This window comes from Motacilla alba, chromosome 28 (assembly GCF_015832195.1).
Source record: "Motacilla alba alba isolate MOTALB_02 chromosome 28, Motacilla_alba_V1.0_pri, whole genome shotgun sequence".
NCBI lineage: Eukaryota > Metazoa > Chordata > Aves > Passeriformes > Motacillidae > Motacilla > Motacilla alba.
In genome coordinates, this window is record NC_052043.1 from 770,232 (window position 1) to 784,792 (window position 14,561).

A 14,561-nucleotide genomic window follows, 5' to 3' on the forward strand; every position below is an offset into this window, starting at 1 on the left:
AATTCCTGACTCCAACATTTATAGATTTCCAAAGGTGCCAGTGGGTTGGAGGGTGACCGTGCCACCTCTCCAACGCCGCTGCACAAACCAGCAGTCCATCACATTTCTCCTCCTCCATGAAAGAACGCCAAACAATTTATTCACATAAAGCGCGTGAGAGAGCTCGTTACAAGAATATAAACATCAGAAGGCTTGGAAAAACTTAAAAAATCAGAGTGACAAGCAGCAAATCTCTCTCTGTGTGTGTGTGTGTGTGTGTGTGTGTGTGTGTGTGCGTGCTCTGTCCCCAGACGTGCGCGTGGAGCAGTGCTACATGCGCTGGGACGAGGACGAGTGCACGGAGCCGCTGCCCGGCAAGTTCCGCATGGACATGTGCTGCTGCTCCGTGGGCTCGGCCTGGGGCTCCGACTGCGAGGAGTGTCCCCGCGCCGGCTCCGCCGAGTACAAGGCGCTGTGTCCCCGCGGGCCCGGCTTCGCCAACCGCGGCGACGTGCTCTCGGGACGGCCCTTCTACAAAGGTGAGGGGCGGTCGGGGCTGGGGCTGGAGCTGGGGGGGTTCTCGGCTGCACCTGAGGGGTGTAGCCATGATATTCTATGAAAATCCTTTCCTTAGGATTTTCTCCTGAGAAGCTGAGAGGGCCTCAGGAACAAATGTAAACAATAACTCTCTGCTGCTGTGGATGCAGCAGGAGCATCGGTGATTAATCCATGTTAAGTGTTTCTAATTAATAACCAATCAAGGATGCAGCTGGCTCAGACTCTCTGGGAGTCACAAGACTTTGTTACTCATTCCATTCTATTCCTGTCTCGCCTCCTGGTGATTCCTTTCTCTCTGTTCTTTTAGTATAGTTTTAGTTCAGCATTTTTAATATCATATATATCAGAACAGAATAAACCAGCCTTCTGAGACGTGGAGTCAAGATTCCTCGTCTCCTCCCTCGTCCTGCGTGCCCGGCAATGCCACATCGGGGGTTCATGGAGAGCCCCCCTGTGGTTTTTGCAGGGCAGCCAGGATGAGGGAAGAGATGAGAATTTTGACTTCATTTTTTAGAAGGCTGATTTATTCTATTATCATATATATGATATTAAAAATGCTGAATTAAAACTATGCTAAAAGAATAGAGAGAAAGGAATTACCAGAAAGCTAAATAAAGATAGAATGGAATGATAACAAAGACTCGTGACTGGCCAGAAAGTCTGAGCCAGCCAGATCCTTGATTGGTTATTAAGTAGAAGCACTTAATATGAACCAGTCAACGATGCACCTGTTGCATTCCACAGCAGCAAGTAGTTCTTGTTTACATTTCTTTCCTGAGGCTGCTCAGCTTCTCAGGAGAAGAAAATCCTAGCAAAAGATTTTAATAAAAATGTCTTAATAACACCCCCCTGGCTGGATGTCCCTCAGATGTGAACGAGTGCAAGGTGTTCTCCGGGCTCTGCACCCACGGCACCTGCAGGAACACCATCGGCAGCTTCCGGTGCATCTGCGGCAACGGCTTTGCTCTGGATGCTGAGGAGAGGAACTGCACAGGTGAGGGACCCCCACCCTGGGCTGTTGTTGCTGCTTTTGGGGGGCTCAGCGGGATGGGGATGGCCAGAGGAGTCCCTGCCACGGGGAGGAGCCGAGGGCAGGACCACGAGCAGGAGCGTCAAGGCCAGGGAGGACGGGGTTTGGAGCAGCCTGGGATGGTGGAAGGTGTCACCGTGGCAGGGGTGGCACCGGGTGGGATTGAAGGTCCCTCCACCCCAAACCATCCTGCAATTCCATGATTCCACAAGGCTCCTCCTGCCTGTGGGGCGAAGGCTCGGCCCCGCCCCAGGGAGCAGCGGAACTGCAGCCTCTCCAGGGACGGGGAATCCCTTTGCCTGCTGGTCCCTGGTGTGCCTGCAGGCAGCCCAGCGCTGGCTCTGGCCCTGCTGGTGGCCTGTCCTGCCCCAAAGCCTGTCCTTGTCCCCAGACATCGACGAGTGCCGCATCTCCCCCGACCTGTGTGGCCACGGCTCCTGCGTGAACACCCCGGGCAGCTTCGAGTGCGAGTGCTTCGAGGGCTACGAGAGCGGCTTCATGATGATGAAGAACTGCATGGGTGAGCAAGGCTGAGCCCCTGAGGGCACCTCCTGACCCTCCTGGGACAGCGCAGGGCACAGCCAGAGCTGCCCAGCTCCCCAAACTCCGCTCCATGAGGAGCTCTGGGGCACCCTGTGCCCCCTTCCACCCTGTCAGTTATAGGGGCTCCCTTCACCTGCCCTTTTAACCTCCCTCTATCCTCACACAGTTCCTTACAGCTCCTCCCGTCTGCCCAAGGCTTGTTTTCATTCTGTCAGAGTCTCATCTGTTTTCAATTGAATAATTCTTGTTTGGAGCTTAAAAAATCCCATCAGTGACCTCAGTACCTCAGTTTGTCTCCAACAGCTCAGCCAGACTCCTGCTGTCCTCTAATTCCTGGCATTCCACGTTCCTGTCCCCTGTCCAGCCAGACTCACTTGTCTCACTGACCTGCTCTTAATATTCTGCTTTGGCTTGGGCTTTCAAACCACTTCAAGCCATGATTCAACACCATTTATTTATTTCTCATGTTTTATTCTCTGTGCTCTTTAAAATAAATCACTGCCCCTGGCAGGGGCTTTGTCTTTTCCCTGCAATTTGTGGCGTGGGTTTCCACAGCTCCCACTGATCATCCTCCTCCTTCTGCTCCATTTCTGGGACCCTGGGAATGTCACAGTCCTCACCCTTGACCTGCTGCCTTCTTGCAGCAGTCGAATTTTTAATCTTTATAGAAGAATATAAATTTCATTGTTCTCTTTTGACATGTAATGCTCCCTCTTACTTGTCCAATTCCACTTCATCCTTTTTTTCTGCGTGACAGGGAGCTGAGTCATCTCACCCCAAAGGGGGTGGTGACATTTTGTCATTGCCTGTGGTCAAGGATTAACTTCTTCCCACCTGTGCTTGGCAAAATAATTTGGCTTCAGCCTCCTGAGGGAGGAATTCTTTCCAGCCTGGGGCAGGGGACAGCACCAGCAGTGAAAATGCAGCCTGGGATTCACCAGAACAGGCTCCCACTGACCTGGGGGTGTTTGGTAGGGACCTGTCACCCCCAATTTCAGGTGTATCCCAGCCCTCTTTACCTGAAAATCTCATCAGTGTTTTAGCCAAGTCAGGGAAATTAACCCGTTCTTAACTTCAATGCTGGAGTCAGGAAAATAAACCTGAGAGGCAAATGAGTTTTTAAAAATATATCCAACCTCAGTCCCTTTCTCTGCTGTCGCTGAGGGGCTCTTGGGTTCTGCTGAGGTCGAGGCACAATCTGGGATTTCCCAACATTCAGACTCCTACCATGAGACCACTGGAGCCAAGCCCAGCTTTCCCTGCCCTGTTAGCCCTGTGATATTCCCTGTTCTGGGATCCCTGCCCTGTTAACCCTGTGATATTCCCTGTTCTGGGATCCCTGCCCTGTTAACCCCGTGATATTCCCTGTTTTGGGATCCCAGCCCTGCACTCCCTGCCCTTTTAGCCCTGTGATATTCCCCGTTCTGGAATGCTCCCCCAGTGGAGAAGCCTCTGGAAGGGACCAATCCCCTTTTCCCGTGCAGACATCAACGAGTGCGAGCGGGACCCGCTGCTGTGCCGGGGCGGGATCTGCATGAACACCGACGGCAGCTTCGAGTGCATCTGCCCCCCCGGGCACGAGCTGACAGCCGAGGGCAACACCTGCATTGGTGAGGGGCTCAGCAGGGAAACCCCGCAGGGAGAGCTCCTGCAGGGCTGTGGGTATCTCCTTCCCATCCCGTACATCCCATCCCTGGAGGTGGCCAAGGGCTCGGAGCAGCCTGGGCTGGGGGAAGGTGTCCCTGCCCGTGTCCCTGCCCATGGATGATCCTTAAGGTCTCTCCCACACAAAGCCTTCTGTGCTTCCATGAGAAGTAGGTCCAGCTCATCCAAGAAGAGCTCATTCCAAGACCAAGGGCTCATCCAGACCAAGCTCATTCCCAGCGTTCTGTTGCATTGATGATGTTCATTTTGCTGCTCCCTTTGAGCAGTGGGACAAATCCAGTTTGGACAGCCAGGGGTGGGCACCAGATGATGGCCTGAGCAGGGCTGGCTGCTCCAAGAGCTCTTGCTTGTCCCCTCAGACATCAACGAGTGCTCCCTCAGTGACAACCTCTGTCGCAACGGGCGCTGCGTCAATGTCATCGGCACCTACCAGTGCTCCTGCGACTCGGGCTTCCAGGCCACGCCGGACAGGCAGGGCTGTGTCGGTGAGTGCTCCTCCAAAGGCTCCTTCCAGCACCTTGGCATGAGCCCAGAACCCTCCCAGGCTCGTGTGTGTTGTGTTCAGAGGGTAAAGCAAACGGGGAACGTCCTGGATGAGTGACAGCCAAATCTGTGCTGCTGGCACAGGGACTGTCACCGGCTGGGAGGGCACTGCCAGGGGCTGGGCGGAAGGAATGAGGTGTTTTCTTGTGGCTGGGGGAGATTTGTGTCCTCTTCTCCCACCCAAACTGCTGCCTGGGGCCTCATCTGTGCAGGGCCAGGGTTGGGCTGGATCCCTGTGGGTCCCTCCCAGCTCAGGGCGCTGTGTGGTTGTCCCCAGACATCGACGAGTGCACCATCACCAACGGGGGCTGTGACACCCACTGCTCCAACTCCGAGGGCAGCTACGAGTGCAGCTGCAGCGAAGGCTACGCCCTGATGCCAGACAAGAGGTCCTGTGCAGGTCAGTGGCCACCTTGGCTCTTGCAGGTGCTGCCCCAGGGACCTCTGTGTCCCCCACAGTTGGCTCCAGGAGGAGGGAGTCTTATTTTTAAGTCCCTTCCGGAGAAAGGATTTTCCTGGCTGGATGATTTTGCTTTGCACTGCCACATCCAGCCGCTCACAATTCGGGATTTCCTCCTTCCCCCTCGTGGTGCAGCATTCACTGTGTTCACCCTGGCATGGTTCTCTCTGCAGATATTGATGAGTGTGAGGATAACCCCGAGATCTGTGACGGGGGGCAGTGCACCAACATCCCCGGCGAGTACCGCTGCCTCTGCTTCGACGGCTTCATGGCATCCCTGGACATGAAGACCTGCATTGGTGAGGCCCTGGCTGTGCCCTGGGCGTGTCCCAGCTCTGTCCCCTTGTCCCCAGAGCCACGCCGAGGTCCTCGGGGTGTCCCACGGGTGGTTTTGTCCTGCAGATGTGAACGAGTGCGACCTCAACCCCAACATCTGCCTGCACGGCGAGTGTGAGAACACCAAGGGCTCCTTCATCTGCCACTGCCAGCTGGGCTACTTCGTCAAGAAGGGAACCACGGGGTGCACAGGTGGGAGCTCGGCACACCTGGAGCTGGGGCTGCCAGTGAGAAAAAACAGGAAACCCCTCCCAGAGCTGCCCTGGAGAGAGCCCCACCCCAGGGTGCTGTGTGGGGGACGCTGTGGGATGTGCAGGGCAGGCGCTGAGGGCCAGGACTCACCTGCTCCCAGGTGATGGCCAAGCCAGGAGCTTCCCCTTCCTCCTGCCCGTTTGCCAGGGCTGAGCTCCTCAGCTCCAGGGCCCAACCCCAGGCAGCCTCTCCCCCAAAGCCCTGGGAGCTCTGGGAGCCCAAACCTCAGAGCGGGATCAGCCCAGGCTGAGCCCTGCTGTGCTGGGAGAGCTGAGCTGTGCCAGCCCTGGTGTCCTTCCTCCGCAGACATCGATGAGTGTGAGATTGGGGCCCACAACTGTGACATGCACGCGTCCTGCATCAACGTCCCCGGCAGCTTCAAGTGCAAGTGTCGCTCGGGCTGGCTCGGGGACGGGCTCAAGTGCAACGGTGAGTCCTCACCCAGGGCAGGGGAGCCCTCTCCAGGTGCTCTGCAGGCACCTGGGCTGAGATGGAGGGCTTCAGCCTGGAGAAAAGGAGGCTCAGAAGGGACCTCCTGGCTCTGCACAGCTCCCTGACAGGAGGGGATGGCTGGGGGGGTCAAGCTCTGCTTCCAGGCGACAACAGGACAAGAGGGAACGGCCTCAGGCTGTGCCAGGGGAGATTTAGGTTGGGTATTGGGAAATGTCTTCATGGAAATGTCCAGCCCTGGCACAGCCACCATCCCTGGAGGGATTTAAAGCCATGCAGGTGTGGTAGTTGGTGGCATGGGCAGTGGCTGGGCAGTGTCCTGGCGATGGCCACAGAGGCTCTCAGGGATGTGTTGAAGCCTCCAAGTGACCCTGGGCCATTTGTGTGCCCCTGGAGCTGCTCAGGCTCAGGGCAAAGCCACGAAAATGCCAGGCTGGACAGGGCTTAGAGCAACCTGGGCTACTGGAAGGTGTCCCTGGGGGTGGAACTGGACGATCCTTAATGTCCTTCCTACCCAAAGCACTCTGTGCTTCCATAAGTGAGTCCAGCTCATCCAGGAGGCCAAGGCCATTCCAGGTTAGCCAGGCCAAGCACTGACAGGCTGTTATCCATGCCCAGACCTGGATGAGTGTGCAACTGAGGAGCACAAGTGCAACCTGAACGCCAACTGTGTGAACACGCCCGGCTCCTACCGCTGCGCCTGCCGCGACGGCTTCAACGGCGACGGCTTCTCCTGCTCAGGTGAGCCCGGGGCTGGCAGGACAGGGACAGGGACAGGGACAGGACCAGCCCCTGCCCTGGCTTGGACAGACAGGTGGCTGCTTAGGAAGGCAGGAAGGCAGGAGCCTCCCCTGAAATGGAAAATGTGAACCCCCTCCCTCTGAACTGGTGTGATTTTGAAATCAAGGGGCTCTCAGGGAAAGGTGTGGGAATAGGAATAGCAGTTCTTTACTAGGAAAACTAAAAATACAAATGTAAAAAGAAATCCCTGCTGGCAGAGTCAGAGCAGGAGCTGATCCCCTGTGGGTCAGGGTGGTGGCAGCAGTGCCATTCCATGGTGGCTCAGCCCTCCTGCAGGGCCAGCTGTGGTTCTGCTGGAGCAGGGATCCTGGACAAGGGTGGAGTTTTCCTCTGCAGCTCCAGGGCTGCTGGAGATGGGCCTGGAATTCCTCTGGGAATGTGGGGCAGGAGAAAGCTGCTCCCCTGGGAATGCAGTGGCAAAGGCTGCTGTGCTGTTCCCAAAGCTCAGATTGTATCCAGGTAGGAATGCTTGGCTCCTCCCCTGGGTGGAGCATCTCCCCATGGGATGATGGAATTTTATCAGCCATGCAGGGGCACTCACTGGCCCATTAACAGAAGATAATTAATAATTAATGGCCCATGAACAGAAGATATCTCCCGGAGGGAGGATTGGTTGTGGAAGAGATCAAGTGCCCAGTGAACAGAAGATACCTGCCCCACATCTGACAGATGAAATAGAATACACATGTTATCTTCCAATCCAGGACAGCCCCCTGAGCCCCCAGCCTTGCTGGGTGCTGCCTTGGCTGGGGTTCCCCCAAGCACAGGGCAAGCCTGGGCTGTGCCACAGGCACCTCCAGCGGGGATCCAGCACCTCCTTGCAGGTGTCTGGGGAGGCTCAGGGCCACGACAGGAACTGCAGCCTCCCAGCAGCGGGTGGGCACACTCCTGGGGTGCCCTGGGCTGGCTGAGGGCAGCCCCCAGCCCTGTGTCCCCCCCCTGCAGACGTGGATGAGTGTGCAGACAACGTGAACCTGTGTGAGAACGGGCAGTGCCTCAACGCCCCCGGCGGGTACCGCTGCGAGTGCGAGATGGGCTTCAACCCCACCGAGGACAGCAGGGCCTGCCAGGGTGAGTGCCCGGGCTCTGGCCCCATCCTGGTCCCCTCTGTCCTCTGCTGGCACCTCTGATCCAGTGCAGAGCCAGACCCCACGCCTGCTGGTGCCAGGCTCCCGAGGTGCCACCTCTGCCGCTGGCAGTGGTTGGTCGGTCCCCAGCCTTCAGAGAGGTTGGGCTGAGCCTGGATTCCTGCAAAATGGAAAACCAGAAGAGCAGGGGTGAGGGGGACGAGTGGGAGAGGGTGGCGTGGCCCAGCTCCCTCAGGAGATTGTCTCTAATGGCACCAGGACCGTCCTGGCGTGGGTTGGTCACAGCTGGGCAGGAGGTGTGGGAGCAGGAGCAGCCTGTCCTGGCCCTCACCCTGCCACAGCCTGTCCCCAGCTGTCCCTGTTTTGCAGACATTGATGAATGCACCTTCCAGAACATCTGTGTCTTTGGCACCTGCCAGAACCTGCCCGGGATGTTCCGCTGTGCCTGCGACGACGGATACGAGCTGGACAGGAGTGGGGGCAACTGCACAGGTCAGGGCTCCTGGCTGCCTGCCCTGGGCTCTGCTGGCCCCATCCGCGGCAGCCTGAAGCAATCCATGGTCCTGTGGTGTCTGTGCTGCTGGGGTGGCCAGGAGGAACAGCTGGGTGTGGCTCTGCTCCTCCTCTGGGCAGGGGATGGGGGTGGCACAGGGGTGTTCTGGAAAGGGACCGCGGGGTGGGGATACCCCTGGGCACAGAGCTCAGGCTGGGCTGGGCTCTCCTGGCAGTGCTCACCTTGACCTCCAGTGTCCATCTGTCCATGGGGTGGGGATACCCCTGGGCACAGAGCTCAGGCTGGGCTCTCCTGGCAGTGCTCACCTTGACCTCCAGTGTCCATCTGTCCATCCTTTCAGACATCAACGAGTGTGCAGACCCTGTGAACTGCATCAACGGGCTCTGCGTCAACACCCCTGGCAGCTACCTGTGCAACTGCCCCCAGGACTTCGAGCTGAACCCCACTGGGGTGGGCTGTGTGGGTGAGTGGGACCTCCCACCCACACCCACCCCGGGGCTCCTTCTTGGTGGTCCCGTGTGGCTGAACTGGACGCAGCTGTGACTGTCCCTGCCTGGCTGGCCCTGCCTGGCTGTCCCCCGGGGGTTTAACCCTGCAGCAGCAGCAGCAGAACCCACGTCCTGCTGAGCGTGTCCCACCTGGTGTCACTGTCACCACTGTGGGTGCCCCTCCTGTTGCAGCCGTGTTGCTCCAGGGCGGCTCTGGAGCTGTTTTATTCCCTGGCAGTGCCCAAGGCCAGGTTGGATGGGGCTTGGAGCAGCCTGGGACAGTGGAAGGTGTCCCTGCCCATGGCCAGGATGATCCTTCAGGTCCCTACAGCCCAAACCATTTGGGGTTCCATGATCCCACACAGCTCCCAGCACAGGGCCCCAGGAACCCCCAATTTTTCCTTATCCCTGGAAGATTCCCCTTTGCAGCCCATGGCAGGGTGTGGAACGGGGTCGCCTTTAAGGTCCCCTCCATCCCAAACCATTCCCCAATTCCACGATTCCATTCCTCCCGCACCCCCAAGCTTCCCAGGAGAGGTTTCTCTGCTCAGCAGCCCTGTGTCCGTGCAGATACCCGGGTTGGGAATTGCTTCCTGGACACGCAGGACCGAGGGGACGGGGGCATCTCCTGCAGCGCTGAGATCGGCGTGGGGGTCACTCGAGCCTCCTGCTGCTGCTCCCTGGGCCGGGCCTGGGGCAACCCCTGCGAGCTCTGCCCTCCAGCCAACACCAGTGAGTGGGGAGAAGCTTGGGATGGACACGGGTGGGACGGAGGGAAGAGGGGCAGGATCCTGGTGGATCCTCAGCCCGGGCTGGAGGTGCCGAGTTTGGGATTTGCCCCATCCGGGGCAGGGCAGAGGTGGAGTGGGGTGGGGGAGGCCAGGCTGTTGTGTCTGGGGGTCGCAGGTTGGGGTTCTTCACTCCCAGTGCAGGGGGCTGGGGAGGGAATGTGGAATCCCCCCTTGGAAGGGAGGGCAGGCTGTGGGATGGCTCGGCAGGTGATGGGGATGGAGCTGCTCCATCCCAGCCCTGGCCACGGCCCCAGGGCTGTTCCTGCTAGGCTTCTCCTGGCCCTCCCCACCCTCCTGCTCCAGCCTCAGCCCCCCTGCCTGCCTTTCTCCACAGCCGAGTACAAGACCTTGTGCCCTGGGGGAGAAGGGTTCCGGCCCAACCCCATCACTGTCATCCTGGAGGGTGAGTTCTCCCTGTTCCCACGGCCCTTCCCGAGGGACGGGGCTGCTGGGGGACCCCAGCCCTGTGGGGACACTCTGTGCCATGGCACTGGGTGCCTGCGGAGCACCAGGTGATGGACACAAAGTGTGGCTCTCCTTGGCCGTGCTCCGGCCACCATGCAGAGCAGGGCTGGGCGTGGTGGGCCGAGCTCTCTGCAGCTGGGGGGTGGCACAGGCAGTGAAAATGTCCCCCTGCTGTCCCTCCTCAGACATTGACGAGTGCCAGGAGCTGCCAGGGCTGTGCCAGGGCGGGAACTGCGTCAACACCTTCGGCAGCTTCCAGTGCGAGTGTCCCCTGGGCTACTACCTCAACGAGGACACCCGGATCTGCGAGGGTACCGGGGACATGGGCTGGGGACAGGGAGGTGGCACCTGCTCCAGGGGCTGGGGACACAGGGGTGGCACCCTGTACGTGTGCCAAGGTGATGCCCGTGTGTGCCAGCTGCCCCAGGAATGGTTGGGAGCATCCCTTCCCCTTTCCTTTCCAGATTCCCTCGTCACAAACCTGTCCCCAGCCTGGTCCCCGCGCCAAACCCACCCATCCCTCGTGCCAAGCTCGCCCACACCCCACCTGGTGCCCTTCTCCACCCATGCCCAGTGCTCTGGCTCCTTTCTCCCACAGATATTGATGAGTGCTCTGCCCACATCGGGATCTGTGGCCCTGGCACCTGCTACAACACCCTGGGCAACTACACCTGCGTGTGCCCCCCCGAGTACATGCAGGTCAACGGGGGAAACAACTGCATGGGTACGGCTCTGGGTCCATGGGCAGGGCTCAAACCCGTGGGGAAGGGTCCAGATCTCTGGGGAGGGGGCTGGCACTGCCATCCCGGAGGGGGCTGTGCCAAGGGGATGGAGCAGAAGTGCTGGAAACAGGGGCTGGAATTCAGAGCTGGATGTGGCACTCAGTGCTCTGCCCCAGGTGATGGCTTGGGCTCCTTTTGGAGCTCTTTCCTCCCCTTCCTGGGGCTGGCAGTGCCATTCCCGGGGCTGGCAGTGCCATTCCCTGGCTGCCATTCCCTGTCCTGAGCCCGGCACTGCCTTTGCAGACATGAGGAAGAGCGTTTGCTACCGCAACTACAACGACACCTGCGAGAACGAGCTGTCCTTCAACATGACCAAGAAGATGTGCTGCTGCTCCTACAACATCGGCAAGGCCTGGAACAAACCCTGCGAGCCCTGTCCCACCCCTGCCAGCCGTAAGTGCCCCCACAGGGTCCCTGTCCCACCCCTGCCAGCCCTAAGTGCCCCCACAGGGTCCCTGTCCCACCCCTGCCAGCCCTAAGTGCCCCCACAGGGTCCCTGTCCCACCCCTGCCAGCCCTAAGTGCCCCCACAGGGTCCCTGTCCCACCCCTGCCAGCCCTAAGTGCCCCCACAGGGTCCCTGTCCCACCCCTGCCAGCCCTAAGTGCCCCCACAGGGTCCCTGTCCCATCAATTTTCCTATTTTCCCGTGAAGCCTGGGGCATGGACACCAATAAAATAAATGGGGAGAAAGGAGAGGCTCTGGAGGTGACTCGAAGCACAGTGGGGAGCCCCTGGTGCCTCTCAGACCCCAATTCCAGCACCCTTGGCCCTCCCCGGGCGCAGCCTTGACCTCGGCGTTCCCTTTCCAGCCGAGTACCAGATCCTGTGTGGGAACCAAGCCCCCGGATTCATCATTGACATCCACACAGGGAAGCCCATTGGTGAGTAAATCCTGCATCCCCACGGGGCCAGGGCTGCTCCTGCCATCCCATGGGAGCCTCTTTCTTAGGGAATTAAAGGCTGGGGTGAGGAGAAGAGGCTTGGCAGTGCCAGGGACTGAAGAGGTGGGAGATGAGTTCATCTCTTCCTGGGAAGGAAATGCAACAGAGGGAGTTGCTGGTGGGACCCCAGAGCCATCCCAATATTCCAGTGACCCCCTGGGCTCCCCATTTCCAGCCTGGCCCCAGAGCTGAGCTGTTGCTGCAGGGACACGCTCAGAGCAAGCAGGTGCCGTGGGTGGAGCCTCCCCAAAATGTGTCAGCAGTGCCATGCTCCTAAAACTTGTGTGGCTCTGCTGCATTCCCAAAGCCCCATGGAGCAGCCCGGGGCTGGCGTGACCTGCAGGGCTCGTTCTGCACCTCCCAAGGGCTGCTTTCCTGCTGGCCTTCTCCCACTGAGGGGAACGGGCAGCGTTCCCCCAGCACCTCCCAGCATTGGTGGGATGCTGGTGCTGAGGAGCATTCCCGGGATGCCGGGCTGGGATGCTGGTGCTGAGGAGCATTCCCGGGATGCAGGGTTGGGATGCTGGTGCTGAGGAGCATTCCCGGGATGCCGGGCTGGGATGCTGGTGCTGAGGAGCATTCCCGGGATGCCGGGCTGGGATGCTGATGTTGCACTGATGCAGATATCGATGAGTGCAGCGAGATCCCAGCCATCTGCACCAACGGCGTCTGCATCAACCAGATCGGGAGCTTCCGCTGCGAGTGCCCCATCGGCTTCAGCTACAACAACATCCTGCTCATCTGCGAAGGTACCGCCTCCCGCGGGAATGCCGGCTCCTCCCGCCCCGCGGCAGCTCCACCGGGGGGATTCTGGGGTGTCCTGCACAGCCCCGGGAGCTGCACTCCCTGATCCCCGAGCTGTTCCCGCCGGGAGCAGCGATCCCAGCCCCGCCTCAGCCATTCCTGGGATCCCCTCGGATTGATCCCGGCATTCCCGGGGCTATCCCGGTGCCATCCCGGTGTCCCCCTGTCCCCGCAGACATCGACGAGTGCAGCAGCGGGGAGACGCTGTGCCAGCGGCACGCCGAGTGCGTCAACATCCCGGGCAGCTTCCGCTGCGAGTGCGCCACCGGCTACCGCCTGTCCCCGGGCGGCGCCTGCGTGGGTAAGGGACACACCTGGGACACGCCTGGGACACGCCTGGGACACACCTGGGCACACCTGGGCACGCCTGGGAAACACACCTGGGACACGCCTGGGACACCTGGGAAACACGGGGACACACCTGGGCACACCTGGGAAACACACCTGGGCACACCTGGGACACCTGGGAAACACTGGGACACACCTGGGACACCTGGGAAACACACCTGGGACACAGCTGGTCATACTTGAGCTACTCACATCTGAGAAACACACCTGAGACACACCTGAGACACACTTGGGCACAGCTGGGAAACACACCTGGGACACAGCTGGTCATACCTGAGCTACTCACACCTGAGAAACACACCTGAGACACACCTGATACACACCTGAGACACACCTGGGCACACCTGAGACATGGGCACACCTGGGGCACACCTGGGGCACACCTGGGAGACACCTGGTCCACACTCAGTCATACCTGAGCACACCTGGGCACACCAGGGAAACACACTTGGGACACACCTGGTCATACCTGAGCCACTCACTCCTGAGAAACACCTATAACACACCTGGGACACACACCTATAACACACCTGAGCACACACCTGATCCCACCCCTCTTTCTTCGAGGATGACCCCACATAAATCTCGTCGTCTGTCAAGTCACCTGTCCAAAGCCGTGGGCGGGGCTCTGCTCTCCCCACCTGTCCCCTCCCTGCCCCTCACCTGCACCCCCTCGGCTCCGTTCCAGGTCGCAACGAGTGCCAGGAGATCCCCAACGTGTGCAGCCACGGGGACTGCGTGGACACCGAGGGCAGCTACGTCTGCATCTGCCACAACGGCTTCAAGGCCACCGGGGAGCAGACCATGTGCATGGGTCAGTGTCACATCCCCCAGTCAGTGTCACACCCTATCCTGGGTCAGTGCCACCCACCTGGGTCAGTGTCACACCCCCTGGGTCAGTGTTATTCCCCACTCAGTGTCACCCATCCTGGGTCACTGTCACCCACCTTGGGTCAGTGGCACCCCCCTGGGTCAGTGTCACCCATCCCAGGTCAGTGTCACACTGCAGGTCAGTGTCACCCATTCTGGGTCACTGTCACACCCCCTAGGTCAGCGTCACACTCCGGGTTGTGTCACTCACCTGGGTCAGTGTCACATCCCCCGGGTCAGTGTCACTCACCTGGGTCAGTGTCACTCTCTGGGTCAGTGTCACTCCCCGGGTCAGTGCCACCCCAGGGGGGACACAAGTCCCTGACACTCCAGGGTGCTGCCAAGGACAGCCGAGTGTCCTGCCAGGCTGTCCCTGTGCCCTGCGGCCACCTGGCCTCTCAGGTGTGCCCTTGTCCCCGCAGACATCGACGAGTGTGACCGGCAGCCCTGCGGCAACGGGACCTGCAAGAACACCGTGGGCTCCTACAACTGCCTGTGCTTCCCCGGCTTCGAGCTCACCCACAACAACGACTGCATGGGTGAGTCCCCGAGCCCCGGGGACACGGGGGCCAGCCCTGCTGCCCGGGGGCGGCCGTGCGTGCTGCGGGTGGCACCTGACGCTCCTGCTGTGGCTCTGCAGACGTGGACGAGTGCTCGTCGCTGGTGGGGCAGGTGTGCAGGAACGGGCAGTGCATCAACAGCGTGGGCTCCTTCCAGTGCCTGTGCCAGGAGGGCTACGACCGCACCCCCGACGGCAAGAACTGCGTGGGTGAGTGTCCACTCTGGTGTGCAGGGTCCTCTGGCCTGGCTGGTGCTGTCCATGTGGTCCCCAGGCTGCTCCCAGCAGTGGCGT

At 59.9% G+C, this 14,561-nt stretch overlaps 1 protein-coding gene across 1 annotated transcript in view; it reads left to right on the top strand.

Annotated features, from left to right (window-relative positions):
- Positions 1 to 14,561, top strand: part of FBN3 (fibrillin 3) — a 75,532-nt gene that overhangs the window by 47,927 nt on the left and 13,044 nt on the right. Inside the window, exons 24-47 of the mRNA XM_038163549.1 lie at positions 291 to 518; positions 1,406 to 1,531; positions 1,959 to 2,087; positions 3,595 to 3,720; positions 4,135 to 4,260; positions 4,596 to 4,718; positions 4,952 to 5,077; positions 5,181 to 5,306; positions 5,673 to 5,795; positions 6,435 to 6,557; positions 7,563 to 7,688; positions 8,075 to 8,197; positions 8,560 to 8,682; positions 9,278 to 9,439; positions 9,833 to 9,901; positions 10,149 to 10,274; positions 10,562 to 10,687; positions 10,989 to 11,138; positions 11,555 to 11,626; positions 12,310 to 12,435; positions 12,666 to 12,791; positions 13,527 to 13,652; positions 14,131 to 14,247; positions 14,349 to 14,477. Coding sequence (XP_038019477.1) covers positions 291 to 518; positions 1,406 to 1,531; positions 1,959 to 2,087; positions 3,595 to 3,720; positions 4,135 to 4,260; positions 4,596 to 4,718; positions 4,952 to 5,077; positions 5,181 to 5,306; positions 5,673 to 5,795; positions 6,435 to 6,557; positions 7,563 to 7,688; positions 8,075 to 8,197; positions 8,560 to 8,682; positions 9,278 to 9,439; positions 9,833 to 9,901; positions 10,149 to 10,274; positions 10,562 to 10,687; positions 10,989 to 11,138; positions 11,555 to 11,626; positions 12,310 to 12,435; positions 12,666 to 12,791; positions 13,527 to 13,652; positions 14,131 to 14,247; positions 14,349 to 14,477 — 3,057 coding nt within the window. The remainder of the gene's footprint in view (positions 1 to 290; positions 519 to 1,405; positions 1,532 to 1,958; positions 2,088 to 3,594; positions 3,721 to 4,134; positions 4,261 to 4,595; positions 4,719 to 4,951; positions 5,078 to 5,180; positions 5,307 to 5,672; positions 5,796 to 6,434; positions 6,558 to 7,562; positions 7,689 to 8,074; positions 8,198 to 8,559; positions 8,683 to 9,277; positions 9,440 to 9,832; positions 9,902 to 10,148; positions 10,275 to 10,561; positions 10,688 to 10,988; positions 11,139 to 11,554; positions 11,627 to 12,309; positions 12,436 to 12,665; positions 12,792 to 13,526; positions 13,653 to 14,130; positions 14,248 to 14,348; positions 14,478 to 14,561) is intronic.